Consider the following 14,033-nt stretch of genomic DNA (forward strand, 5'->3'; position numbering starts at 1 on the left):
AGATCGGGACAGAGAGTTAAACTCCAGCCAGAGACGCTGGATTTGCCATCACAAAGGAGGGTAATTGATAGTGCGTGCTGGTGTAGATTAATGACACCTGCAGTAAAAATCTGTGTTATAAGGAACAATAGAAACGTCGGGGTTGCTTAGGCTTGCAGTATGTAGATATTAAGTGACACTGGTCAGGAAATGATAAGATAACGGAGCCATTTCTCTTCAGTACAAAGAGGGGAAGATAATAAAGCCTGAGGTAATACAAGTGAGGGTATCTGCGTCTTGAAAAGGAGGCGTGTAGCTGTAACAGGGAAAAAAGAGACTCTGAGTCAGAGAGGGGTTTTAGTTTTTGTTTTAAACATAATCCCTTCTCTCTTAACTCTGATCACGTTTCTGTTCGAGAGGAAATAGCTCCTCAGGGACAGATATGCCGCCACGACCTCAACACAGAGTAGACATTGTTCACTAGATCAAGACTGTAACAAGTAAGCTGAAAGAAGGAAAATTAATACCCATCATCCACATCGCAAGAGCTAAGGAGAGAAAGAGGAAGTACACCTTATGTGTTGAATGGCTGGCTTTTGATGTACTGAGAAAGAAATCTAGATATGAAGGCCTACACTCAGGAGGCTCCTTCGTCGAATACTTTGAATGTGATTCAATCCGAGCTACACTATGTTGATGAGCATGAATAAAGACAGAATCAGGCACAGTCATTATTGCCGCGGCCCCAATCAATCTTCATGCGACGGTGTAATCACTAGTTACGCCAACCACATGTTTAGCGTTAGGGTTTCCTGCCATAGGAAATGGATTTGGCCATTATTAGCACACAGTCCTTGCAATATTTTAGCCATTTTGTAATCCCTCTGAGTCACCAGAACTTGGATCTAAAATAAAGGACTGCAGTTCATGGATTCTGTCATTTACTTTAAGTGTGAGCTTGACGTAATGGGAAACGCTTATTTGCTCTCTGGTGGAAAGTTAGCTAAATGAGAAGATCGAGGCCTCTCTCATGCATGTTAAATAAATGGCTACAGCTAGCTTTAGGTTAGCTTAGCACAACGACTGGAAAGATGGGTGAACAGCTGCCTCATTTGTTTAATACAAGTATGTTTAATACATCGCCATGGCTAGCAGCCGCTTAGCTTAGCAGAAAGACTGGAAATGGAAAACAGCCACCTCATTTGTTCAATACAAGTAGCCTAAATAGAGTTCACACATTCCCATTGCACAAAAAAGCCTGATCTCAGCAGGTTTAAGTGGGATTTTTGACCAGTGGAAAAGGGGTATAAGGGGGGTATTATTCTCCTCTAACTCTCACTTTATTCCCCCAAATGGTGTACTATTCCTTTAAGCCCTCAAGTAGCACAACATAGACAGAAGTTATTTTTCATCAACTATAGTCGGGGCTCGAAGGGGTCATTGAGATTATTACTCTGCGTGCACGTACACACACAGTACATTCTCCAACAGAGATGGAGGAGCAGATTGCATGATTGCCAGTTTTTCATTTCCATGGCACATTCTGTGACTCTGTCTGTCTGGCTTCCTGCCAGCGCGGGGCACATTTTGAGCTCCATTTTTAAGGCGTAGCTGCTGTTTCTGGGGACAGAAAATGAGATGTGACCCAGGGCTTCCATGACATTTGCCTGAGTAATCACAATGTTTGAGCAGAACTGAAGACGCTGCTCGAATTGCCTGGGCCATCTTCTCTTTCTGGCGGCCTCAGGAGTATTCAGGTTACACACAGGAAATGAGGGGGCTGATTTTTGACATTTCAATGAGTGTCAACATTTTCGGATGCATAATGGCAAAGGCGCATCTCATTCCAGCTCAGTATAAAAGCAGCTTAAGATATACAACATCTGCAGAACAGTATAACAATGGAAGAGTGACACATCCCTCATGCAAAAGTAAAGATAAATGAGATCATGCCCAACAGCATCCTTTAATATACTATATTTTTGTTTATGTGTGTTTAGTGGCCAGATTCCTTCCTCACTACATTAGTTATTGTTTCTAAACTTTAACGCACACAAAAGCAGAAGAAGAAACGCTGACTCCAAGCTTATGAAGAGTCTGGTGGTCGGAGCTCAGATGAGGCTGTCTTCAGTGACAGTAACCACATGCAGGCTTTTAATCCAAACACACCAGCCTTTGTGAGGCGCAGCACAGCGGTGGTCTGCTCCCACTGTCCCTATCCATGACACCGTAGAATAAATCAAGATGATCTTAGTGGACCTTTCCCCCCACGTTCACAGTCAAAAAACCTCAGAACCGCCATGGTTACTGCTGAAATCAAGGGCGTAGGTTTGGTCTCAGCTTTGGTAGTGACATTACCAGGGGTGGACTGGGACAAAAATTCAGCTCTGGCATTTTCTGTCCAGACCAGCCCACTATATTATCAGCGGACACCACGAAGAAGTCCACAAATCTCGTGGCGTCCTTTCTCACACATACTACAAAGGAGAGTCATATTCCTTGATAGCAGTTAACAAATAAAGCAAGTAGCTATGAACTCAAGGACTAAAACTGACAGCTATAGCAATCAACCAATCAATCTTTGTTCATTATAGTGTCAAATCACAACAGAAGTTATGTTATGACCAGGGGTGGGACGAGACTAACGGGAAGAACCCAAAACCAGAGACGGGGTGGAGTTTTTCTCACATCATTACTTACATTTGCACAACAGTTGGTGCATTTCTCAAAACAATTAGTACAAACTGCAAAACCTTGTTGATAACCTGCAAAAGCATGTCACATGCTCAAAATAGAGGTCATTCCTCAAAACCAAGTATTCCTATCAATGAAAGTGTGTGTGTCATAAAAAAAAGTCCTGACACCATCATTTATGAACAAGACAGTCAAATGGCTTTGTCGTGTTTTCATTAGGACACTTTACTAGTGTTTCCCAATGCAAAAAAGCCAGATCTTTGTGACCTGAAAATGCTCAAGACTATACACTAACACTATACACAGCCATTTGAAAACTACAGTAAAAGTAACACATTTACACACAAATTATACCTATTAGATAGTTATCACCTCAGTAAACAATAAATGAATTGAAAGATTACAATAAATTCAATGGTAAATATTGCAAATTAAATTTATTATTTGCTATAGGTTTACTTGTGTTTTGTATCTCTGTTTACAGCTCATCAGGCCACGTGAATGTTTACTGTTGCTATGGCAACAAGAGACCGCTGACGTTAGCATCTGTTAGCTAGCTTAGCTAAATCATCTGAACAATAATAACCCATAATATCACAATTCGGCGTATTTGAACAAAATCAACCACAACTACCAACAGTCACAGCCCTTTAACTCTGGGCTGATGTGCTGCCACATGTTAGATTGTCAAAGTTAGAAAATAACGACTTCAGTCCCTGAGGAGCTGCGTTAGCATTAGCGGCAGCTGCGTTAGCATTAGCGGCAGCTACGTTAGCATTAGCGGCAGCTGCGTTCATCAGTATGCAGTTAGTGAGGTCGCATCACATTCAATGTAAAAACGTCTTTTACTTTGTTTTGGACGTGTCTCAAACATTCAGCCGAGCCAGCCCCAGGCTGACGTTACTGACCCTGTCTGCCTCCACTCGCTCATCATCGTCAGGTCCTCCTCCCTCGTCTCCCGGCGCAGCAGCACCTGTGGCTGCTGGCGGGTCGGTGTCACTGGTCCCGGCACCAAAAAGCTCCGTCAACTTCGCACATTTAGCAGCCTCCACCTCCAGAGACTTCAACTTTTTAATCGCTGTTTCTCAGCTGTTTCTTCCTCTTATCCATTTCAAGTAGCGGACACAGTTTGGAAGATGCTCACTACTACCACTCACTAACGTTACTACTGGCTCAGCAGCAGACAAATATTGGTAGTGACTATTTTGCAATCCTCGAACATTGGTTGTGACATGTCACGACCATCTATATAGAAACCTACGCCCATGGCTGAAATTGAACCTTTCTCGCAGGTTTCAGGAATCATTCAGAGGACACACGCTTGTAGTTGAATATTAGTTTGTCCAGATGCACTGAGAATTATTTTGTGCTCATCCATTGCCAGCTATGTTGCAGAGATAAGACACATTATTTTACAGTTATTCTGTTTTTATTATTCTATTATTTTATTCTATTTTAAATATTCATGTTATATCTTTGATTATTTTACACTTACATTATTACACTTATTCTATTTTCTTATTCATTTTTATTTTAATTCTTTATTTTATATCCAATTATTATTTTTACACTTCCATTATTCATTTTTTAAATTATTTTATTGTTTAATATTTTACTATAATTTAAACTTACATTATTACACTTATATTAGACGTTGGCAAGTTTATCTATATTGCACCATTAAGACACAGAACATGCTTTACAGGGGCATAGATATATTAAGAATAAGACATTAAGAAACTTTTTTTTAAAAATTACATTTAAAAGACAATAAAAACAAAGTAATACACTCATTATTACACATACTTATACACTGGTGGACACTGGCACACTGGGGGGTGGGGGCAGGAGGGTTGGCTAGTGCCCCATCACATCCAGCTGGTGCCCCTATTTTTTCTTTTTTCACCCCTGCCCCCAAGCATCCCGAGTCCGTCACTGTACTTATAGACACAGCTCTCATATGCATAATTGACATTTAATAAAATCTGCTATCAAAGGTAAAACTGCAGAGAAGTTTACTGGACCAACTCAGTGCACTGTCAGCATTAATGTTGCCGAGTAACATAACTTTGGACAAAACATTTCACATCTTTCCCCTCTAAACTGCAGTAATGCAGATCCAACTTGGCTTTAATAAACTTACATCAGTTTTGGTTCCAGTCTTAGACAAGAGTTTCCTCCAGAGTAACCAGAGAGTCAGGGGGAGGTTTTCATGTTGTACTGCAGTCGCTCAGATGTCAGTTTGAATTTCAGATTTGGGATTTGGAAATATAAAATGTGGCCTTGTAATGGGAAACTACCAAGGAAACTTTTCGATGTTTTGACTGTTACCTCCAAAATAATAGTATTTCATGAGGTAGGGGGTTGGACAGGATTGGGGATGCATGAAGTATCAGGTACAAATATGGGTCCTTTCTGGAACAAACGCTGAGGCACTATTTGGATTAGCCGTTTGCTCCACTCAGGGTGGTCTGGGATACAGAGTTTATGTTTAATTTAAACATAGGCTCTGTCTGAGTCTGCATACTGTCACTGTGCTGAGAAAAGCCATGCTGCCCATAAAACAAGAGGTGAGATTGTAGGACTAATGTGTAGCTGATGACTGAACCCATAAAATCTTTTTTGTTTGTTTGCAATCTGGCAGAGAATTGTGTGGAAGTTTGATCATGTTAGCTTAGGACAAAACTAAAACATTCATTTGTCTCGAAAGAGTTAGTTAGTTGGAAATGTCTCACCAGAAATAACTGTTTGTAAAAGGAATATGGTTCACTCAGTCAGGCAGGTGGACATAGATTGACCACCTGAGAATACCTGTTTGTTGGCATGTTGTCTGAGAGGTTTGATATTGAACTGCAACATCCCCAGTTTGTGTCCAGTTGGGGAACTTTATTGCATGTCCTTCCCCATCTCTGTTTCCCCTCTTTTCCTCTCAAACATGCGACGAAACGACCATCTAAGTTGGAAACCCAAGTTGGAAACTCGAGTGAGATCAATCTGAGCCTGCCTTTTCAAACTTTCACTTTTTACTATATAGGGGATATGTTGTGAAAGGTGCTTTTTCATTCAGTTGATACATGTTTGAATGATGTCTTTGCAAGCAGGCTGTGCCTACTCCTTTCTTTTTTTAGTGTGCTAATCTGTTAAATCAGCCCTTTTAGCTGCCTGTGAAGTTCACAGACTTGCCGTATAAACATCCGTTTGGTGCTGGCGTCCATGTTTTCCAGAGCAGACGCACTGAGACAATTTAGATTGGAAGTTTCGGGATCCCCAGAGTTCTTACAATTCATCATGAGATGATTTGTTACTCAGAATGATGGTGAAAGTCGTCCTTGGATCATCAAACTCTTGCCAGAGCCAGTCAGGAGAGCCAGGGGCCGTCAGTGTCATTCTTTGCTCTTCTTTCAATTAAATATACTCCCCAGTGCTGACATTACAGATGCTATAGCAGCATCTACGCTAACCTCTTCAGGAGCCAACATTGTTGCTTCTCTCACTGGTCGTTACAGCTAAAGCACGTCCATAGCTGCCAGTAGTTCCTCACAGGACGCCGATTGGTCCAAACCACTGTGGTTCTGCCACAGGTTGAATCCTGGCAAGATGGATTTCACGAATTCAGCTAACTCCCAAGGTAACTGAGGAAAATGAATATCCAGTACCAAATTTCATGAACATCCATGCAAATATACACAGAATATTTTTCCTTTGTTTCTGCATAGAGGATCTATTGTCATTGCGATGTTCATTGCCATCCAGCTCCAGCAAAACGAAGACGGGCTGCAGAGAGGATGGAGGTTGTTGATTGAGAAAGCTGTCAGCTGCACTGACACACCACAGACGCACCGCTATAACACTCTTCATCAGAGTGTAGAGTAAACAGAGCCTGTCTGGACACGGGGCTGGATATCAATCAGACAGTGAAGGGCTACAAGAGAAAACAACAGGTACTGACCTGTCATGGTTAGGCAGAAAGAATTGGATAAAGCGTTGTTTCAATTAAACAGCAAAAAGGCAGAGATGTGACACATTGTTTTGCATTTAATTATTAATAAGGCAGTTGGCAGAGGTAGCCATGACAACAGGATTTTTATTATAATATTCTGGTAGTCCAGAGCTGCTGTAGTTTCAAGCCTGTCATATAATCTCAATTTGATATCGTTGTGTTTTTGACTGAGAAAACACAGCGATGCTGCTGTAGGCTATTCTGCAATTTTGCTGGAGATGCGTCGTCCCATCATGTCCTTCATACATGAGCACACACACGTACAGACGGGACACACACGCACACCACACACAGTAGCGAGGGGAACATAAACAGCCTGGGTTTTGCTTTTCCTGCAAAATCTAAATATTGACTCAGTAACCTATAATCATACACAGTCAGAACAAAATCGAAATAAACAAGTGTGCCTGTAATGTGTAAGAGTCTGTGTGTCTCGTGGGCACTGAGGCCCTTGAATGCTGAGGCTGACAAACACACATGAGAAAAGAGGAAGTGGTTGAAGTTTAGTGAATACCAGACAGTATGGATTCCATCCAGCACTCTGGAGCTGCATAAATTATTTCGTGTCCTCTATATATACAAAGAAGTTCTTTCGAAAGCGCGGAGCTTTCCGTCTCTGATCGACCATCTGCTATCAATTCACATCATTTAACTTTCAGATGACTCACACATACAATATTCTCACATTAAGAGGCTTCAAATTGTCAAGACGCGAGTTTAAAAAAGGCAATAAAAATTCCATCGCGCCGCTCGGTGGAGCTTTTGCACTTTGGTGCCAAGTTTCCGAGCGACATCTACAGCCATTCATCCACACAACTGTGTTATTATTGTGCTGTAATGTTATTATAAGCTCATTAAGTTTCATATCAAACTTTTAATGTATTTTTTTTCCCCTTGTTGGAAGCTACACTACAATATCGGGAAAGATACAGACTGTGTTTGCTGACTTAGTTCCACGGACCATAATGACTGCTTTCCTAAATAAACTTGATTGATTGAATGAGGCTTTTGTGTTGGCATACTGTTGGATCTTTTTGCTGCTCTCAGTGAGTCTTTATGGCTCATTAGTGAAGTGGCAAAGCTGAAACATTTCTGGCTCAACTAAGGCCCGTCAGGGCGTGCTGCCGATGCCAGAAATCATTTGAGGCTAACGAGGAAACACAGAGTCTGAAAGAAATGAAAGTTGTTAATAGACGTGGATGAAAAAGTTTTCAGGAAGATGTTCGTCGTCTAACTTTATGTCGTATCTGATTAAAAGAACATATTTTGGGAGAGGATTCCTTCAACTTTCATATTTGTCTGCATTAAGACTGTAAACTGGGGGAAACAGCTAGTCTGGCTCCGTTGACTTTGGTTCACATGACTGGTTTGGTGCGGATTGAACAAATAAGACATAACATGTTGATTAATGAGCTTGTAGGTACTGGTAGGATGATTTTACCTCCTACAGACACAACCAGGATAGCTGTGTCCCCCTCGTCGTAATGCTAAGCTAACTGGCCTAGTTTCATATCCACAGCACAGACGTGAGGCGTATTTATCTTCTCGTGTAACTCTTGGCAAAAATGTAAATAAGCAGATTTCCCAAGATGTTAAACTATTTCTCTAAAGCATTAAATTATAGAATAAGTCATCAACCACATGAAGAAACAGAAAACATCTGAAGAGAAAGCTGACACAGGACTTTCTCAACAATAGAACTACTCTTACTGTTATAGATTTATGGTTACGCATAACAATGATGTCCTTTTACTTGTTCGGAGATGTCTGGGCTTGCATCCCAAAAACCCATTATGTCCAAACAAAAAAGAGCTGCTCTCAGCTTTCATGGCAGGAATATGAAATGAAAGCATTGTTCATTCTTAGAAACGGGAGAATCAGCAAGCCGGTTGGACACAGGCAGGTTGAATCTGAGTAAAAAAAAAGGTGAAAGACTGTGTACTTGGCAGCTTTTAGGTGTGAATGTGAGTGTAAACATCCTGTTCTACCTCAGCCCAGAGTGCTCTATTAGGCTTGTTGCTTTCAAAAGCAATTTGGGCAGCTGCTCAATGAAATTACACAGTATTTTTCAGCTGGAAGAGGAGCAAATGTTGGGTTTGGTGTTTTTACTTCTGTCCAATCTGTAAAGAACAAATTCTTACACACAAGGCTTTACTGAGAGGGGATTAAAGGATCCTGCAGACTGTCAGTGACATGTAATCACCACCGTTTTGATCCAGACCGATGAAAATAACATGTAGAAATTTTACAATAAAATGTCTGAAAACGACTAGGTCTTTGTTACATATATTGTTGAGTTGTGTCTTTACATCATCCCAAATGCAGAAAGTAACGGTGCATTTCATGAGGTTGCTGCTGCTACTTCTGGGTTAGGAAAATCAGTGAACAAGATTCAGTTTAAATCAGCATTATGTAGCTTCTTTTCTTTTACCATAAAATACATGATGATGTATAATGATGGTACAGTGTCTTGTAATAGGGTGAATGATGTCTCTGTCTCAGCCCCTTCGCCCCACTATCACTTGTTTCTGCACTATGTAACTTCAGTGAGAGGGTAGGATCACAACACATAACATTATAATGATGTAATGAGTTTTGTTTGTAGTTTGCACCTACATTACATCTGACAAATTGTTACAGACCTGGTATTTCAGGCACTGTGTGGGGCGCTAAATCGCACAAAATGTTGTTGATCACGGCTGTGGCACGTACAGCCTCACTGAGGCCCCCAGTGTGAGGAAATCAGGTTGCTTGAGTCAGTGCCCCCGTTAATTAACGGATGAGCCATTTTGTATCTGCTGAGGGAGCAGGTCTTCTTCAGTGGAGTCCACCGTGTTGCTCCACCTAGAGGGCTTTTCATGTTTTTTCATATTGCTGCCTTTGTGAAGCACTTTTGAACATGACTTTTGAAAAGTGCTCTATAAATTAATCATTAATCATTATATTATTATTACTGCCCTTTGTCCTCACATATACATCCAGCCCATACATGCATGCAGGACTTTTGTATCTCAATGAAGAAAACAAGCATGTTTTTAGTTGTCTTTATTTTAAAAAACACAGGGTAAGTCTCTACAAATAACACTTACACCAACATGATGGCATTAGCATAGTGTGAGGCAGACTGCTCAGGCCCAGTGAGGTTCCTGGTTCCTTCATCAGTGCAGCTGAAGGAGTGAGTAGAAAGCAGCTAACAATGAATGCCTTGATTGAGCCTCTTGATTGCGCCGTTAGTCCTGCTGTAGGTTGAAAAAACATAAAATTATGTATTATCCCAGACAGTTTGTTGATTAGTGCCTGTTGTATACAGCCCTGTGTAAGGTTGATACATAAAAAAAACCCTGAATACCTCATTTTTTAAGCTTTTTACAGATGGAAAGATACTCCTGCACGTCATCAGGGGATCCCAGGACGACGGGAACTCGCTCGTGGATGCTGGTGGGCTGGATGTCCAGAACATTCATGGATCCTGTGGTGGCCATACCTCCTGCCTGCTCCATGATGTAGGCCATGGGGTTGCATTCATACAACAGTCTCAGCTAAGAAATAAGAGGTAGAAATGTGAGTGACTTGATGGGAAAATATATGTGTCCAACAAATTGTGGATTTTATTGCCGCTTGTTATAAATGATCTGAATTGATTCCATTCGCTCACCTTGCCCTTAGGACTCTTGACATTAGCGGGGTATAAAAAGATTCCTCCATACACCAAAGTACGGTGAACATCAGCTACCATTGACCCGACGTATCGGCTGCCATATGGAGCAGAACCATCCTAGAAAACACAAAAATGAAATGCTGAATGTATCAGTCAGTATTTCCCTTTCATACTCAGAATCCCACATTTTTAGTATAAATAGCAATAATGGTCAATGGCCACTGTTCCATATAATGCCTTTTGCAACAGTGACTGCGCACTTATTTCTATTACCTCTGGGAATTTCTTCTTTTGAAGGTATTCTGTCACGTCTGGATAAAAATGCTGTGCGTATCCCTCATTCAAGCTGTAGATTTTTCCCTTTTTCTTTATCTTCACATCTCGGTCCACCAAGATAAACTCACCGATTGCCTGCAGAAGAAATGTCATAGTAAGGAAATCATAGTAACAAAACAACATTATTCTGTATATATAATTAAGTGACAGTTTTGTTGTCATGTGTTACAGTAAAGCTTTGGTCTTACGGGGTCGAGCATGAAGCAGTTGACTCCCTGGCCAGTGGAGAGGACCATCATGGTGGCGCTGCCGTACAGAGCGTAACCAGCCGCCACGATGTTTCTTCCAGGCTGCAGAGCATCCTTCTCACATGGGTCACCATCTGTGGTCTGTGGAGCAACACATGTATGTCAAATATCACAAAATCATTGAGAAACATTGTAGAAACCAATATGAATATTTACAGTAATACTCAGGGACAATGTAAACATATGAAGTCTTTTTATGAATTCAGGGCCCAGGTACCCTTGGACCTTTTGAAAGCCAATATTTTATCTACAGTAGTTAGTGAATATGTTAGCTCTATACCTTATGTCAGATCATCACCAGGAGTTCTTGGAAGTATATGAGAATAAAGTCCCTTGGTACGATAGGGGGAAGAAACTACTAGTTCAGAATGTGTACTTAGGTAAAAGTACCACAATGGAAAAAAAAAAAAACCTCATTACAAGTAAAAATCCTGCATTATATTTTAAAGTAAAAGTATTAGTAGAATGTGCATAAAATATCACAAGTAAAGGTATTCATTACATAGAAAAATCACCCCTGTAAGTGTTATATTATTGTCAGGGGTGGGTAGCAAAGAATAACATGTAATTGGGATTATGTAATCAGATTACAAAAAATAAGTAACTATACACAACGCAGGTTATGTTTGAAAAAAAGGGAAATTAGATTATAGTTACATTGTCAAGGGAAATTAGATTTTTTAGTATATTTACTGTACTTTAAGATTGTACTCAAATACATAACCTGAGTAAATATACTTAGTTACATTCCACCACTGAAACCATTTTATTTTACAGATGCTGACTTGGAGAGGGCTTTCCAAAATAAATAAATAAATCCAGGGAATTATCCATATACAACAGAAAAACATTGACAAACCTTTTTGTAGATGGCGAAAATTGTTCCAATGGAGACGAGGCAGTCGATGTTGGAGGAACCGTCCAGCGGATCAAAGCACACAATGTATTTTCCCTGTCAGATGACAAAAAATCGTTTTTGTCAGTGTCACAATAATACAAAAAAAAGAAAAAGAAAATCTATAACATAAACGAAGAAATATTTGTATAGACATGCTTGTATACACTGCGCAGACGTAAGTACCTGCTTGTCTGGTTCCACAATGATGGCCTTCTCATCCTCCTCTGACACCAGCACACAGGAGGAGAACGAGGACTTCAACATGTTGATGACCAGGTCGTTGGACAGGACGTCCAGTTTCTTCACCTGGTCCCCCGTCACGTTGGTGCTTCCAGCAATGCCATATCTTCAGAGAGAGGAAAAAGAATAATAGTGAATAAAGTGATTAAATCTGAGCAAATCTATCCATTCTGATGTCATTTTAAAACACAAGGATATGAAGTGTTCCTTAATAAGCTTGTTTTTGCCCCAATATGTTTGTTATTATTTCTGTTAAACCAGTGAGAACATTATCTTCTTGACCTCTGCCCTGGGAGACCGTGCACAACATGTGCAGAGTTTACCTTTGACCAGGGGCCTAAGTTAAAACTGCTTACAGATTCTCATGTCATGTTGCAGGCAGCTTAAACCACTAAACCCAGATATTACTTCCCTTTTCAAACACATTTAAATGACTCGACAACCTAAAAGAGTGCACACTGTACCTCCTCCTTATTAATCTGACAATTAGAAGTACTTGTATTCACGTTGATATTCAGCAGCATGCCTGTTTCCTCGATTATTCCCACCATTTAAAAAAAAGAAACTCACAGGTTAGCGATCCCAGCCTTCCTGACAGCTGTCGAGATGGCTTTCACAGCTGTGCAGATGGAGTTGAGCAGGTTGGTCAGCTCACCGGTTCCATGGGCCTTCCTGCCCTCCTCCAGGACGAACCTGGTGAGGGTCAGCACGTCGGTATCGAAGGCTCCTCTGTCAGACATTTTGCTGTCAGGTGTGGGACTGGGACCTAAAGCCTCAAGTGAAGTAGGTGAGCATGGCACCAAAGTTAAAAAGTGGACTCTAGAACAGGGATAGGGGAAGGGACGGGGGTGTGCAACGCCTCTAACCAATCAAAAGTCTCCTCTGTCACAGTGAGGGGTTGGTTTGATCACTTCGGTGAAAGAGCAAAGTTCAGAGATAGTGAGCATTTGTTTTGTTTCAACGTAACAATGGTTTTCTCCTGATTCAATCCCCGCTCAGTTTGATTTGAGATCATGTGTTTATGCAACACATTTGGATCTTGTTTGTTAGTGTTCATGGTGCAGAAGTGCATCATTATTCCAAAAGCCTTACACAGAAATAATGTTTATACAACACTACATTCACTAAACAAATTCAATTTGTTTAGTTTTGAGAGTTTTACTTTGCTTATTTAAGGGAAGGTGACTAACAGATATAACCGTGAAACTTCCCCGGTTGATTATTTACATTAAGACAATTATTTTTAGTTATTTTTTTGTATAACAAGTCATTTTGTTCAGTTATTAGAATCAAAGGTTTTTACTCAGATCATTTTAGACGTCTATTTTTTTTATTGCTCCATAAATCAGAAAATACTGACAACAGCCATAAAAAAAAGAAAATACATTTTCAGCATGTTTTTAGGAATAAAATGTTCTATAAATCAGGCTATGAATGTTATATGAACAAACTCCTCTGTGAAAACCTTCAGGATACAGATGCGAGTAAAACTGGAAAGTTTGGTCTCATAGATATAACCATGAAACTTCCCCACTTGATTACTTACATTAAGACAATTATGTGACAAGATCAATAACTCCCTTTACTCAGAATGCTTTAAATTATTTTTATTAAACTTGGTGCACGTGCTTGTACTGGACACGACTAAATCAGCACTTTTCTGGAGACATTGACCATCCCTGCATGATCCTGAAGAAGTGTAAAGTTCAGTTCACGGGACTCATTGTCCTTCCCGACCCTGCAGGATTTTATATAACACCTGTAGTTTAACTCTTGCTGACAAAACAGTATTTGGAAGGTAGTAAAATAGAGAGCCACATTCAGAGTGAGCGGTGGCGCATGTTGTGTCTGTCAGTGAGTCTCTGCATGCATGTAATCAGTTTATGGCTGTCTCTGTCTGTGGCACAAACAAGGAAAAAGGTAAAAGGACTTCAGTTCAGATTTACTCGACTTAGAAGATAAGCTCACATGAAATGTTAC

At 40.5% G+C, this 14,033-nt stretch overlaps 1 protein-coding gene across 1 annotated transcript; it reads right to left on the reverse strand.

The window, feature by feature from the left end:
* Positions 1-9,703: 9,703 nt before the first annotated feature.
* Positions 9,704-12,828, reverse strand: fbp1b (fructose-1,6-bisphosphatase 1b). Its single transcript, XM_073477746.1, has 8 exons — positions 12,624-12,828; positions 11,997-12,159; positions 11,775-11,867; positions 10,856-10,996; positions 10,605-10,742; positions 10,329-10,448; positions 10,023-10,212; positions 9,704-9,912 (listed from the first exon to the last, which is right to left on the reverse strand). Exons 1-7 carry the CDS (start codon positions 12,791-12,793, stop codon positions 10,024-10,026), a joined length of 1,014 nt encoding a protein of 337 aa, XP_073333847.1. The 5' UTR covers positions 12,794-12,828; the 3' UTR covers positions 9,704-9,912; position 10,023.
* Positions 12,829-14,033: the final 1,205 nt, after the last annotated feature.

This window comes from Pagrus major, chromosome 12 (genome assembly GCF_040436345.1).
Source record: "Pagrus major chromosome 12, Pma_NU_1.0".
Lineage (NCBI taxonomy): Eukaryota > Metazoa > Chordata > Actinopteri > Spariformes > Sparidae > Pagrus > Pagrus major.

Coding starts and splice junctions, on each gene's coding strand:
- fbp1b (XM_073477746.1), bottom strand. CDS start 12,793: ATGTCTGACAGAGGAGCCTTCGATACCGACGTGCTGACCCTCACCAGG. Junction 10,997..11,774: donor TTTTCGCCATCTACAAAAAG/GTTTGTCAATGT, acceptor GTTGCTCCACAG/ACCACAGATGGTGACCCATG. Junction 10,213..10,328: donor TCAAGAGTCCTAAGGGCAAG/GTGAGCGAATGG, acceptor CTTATTTCTTAG/CTGAGACTGTTGTATGAATG.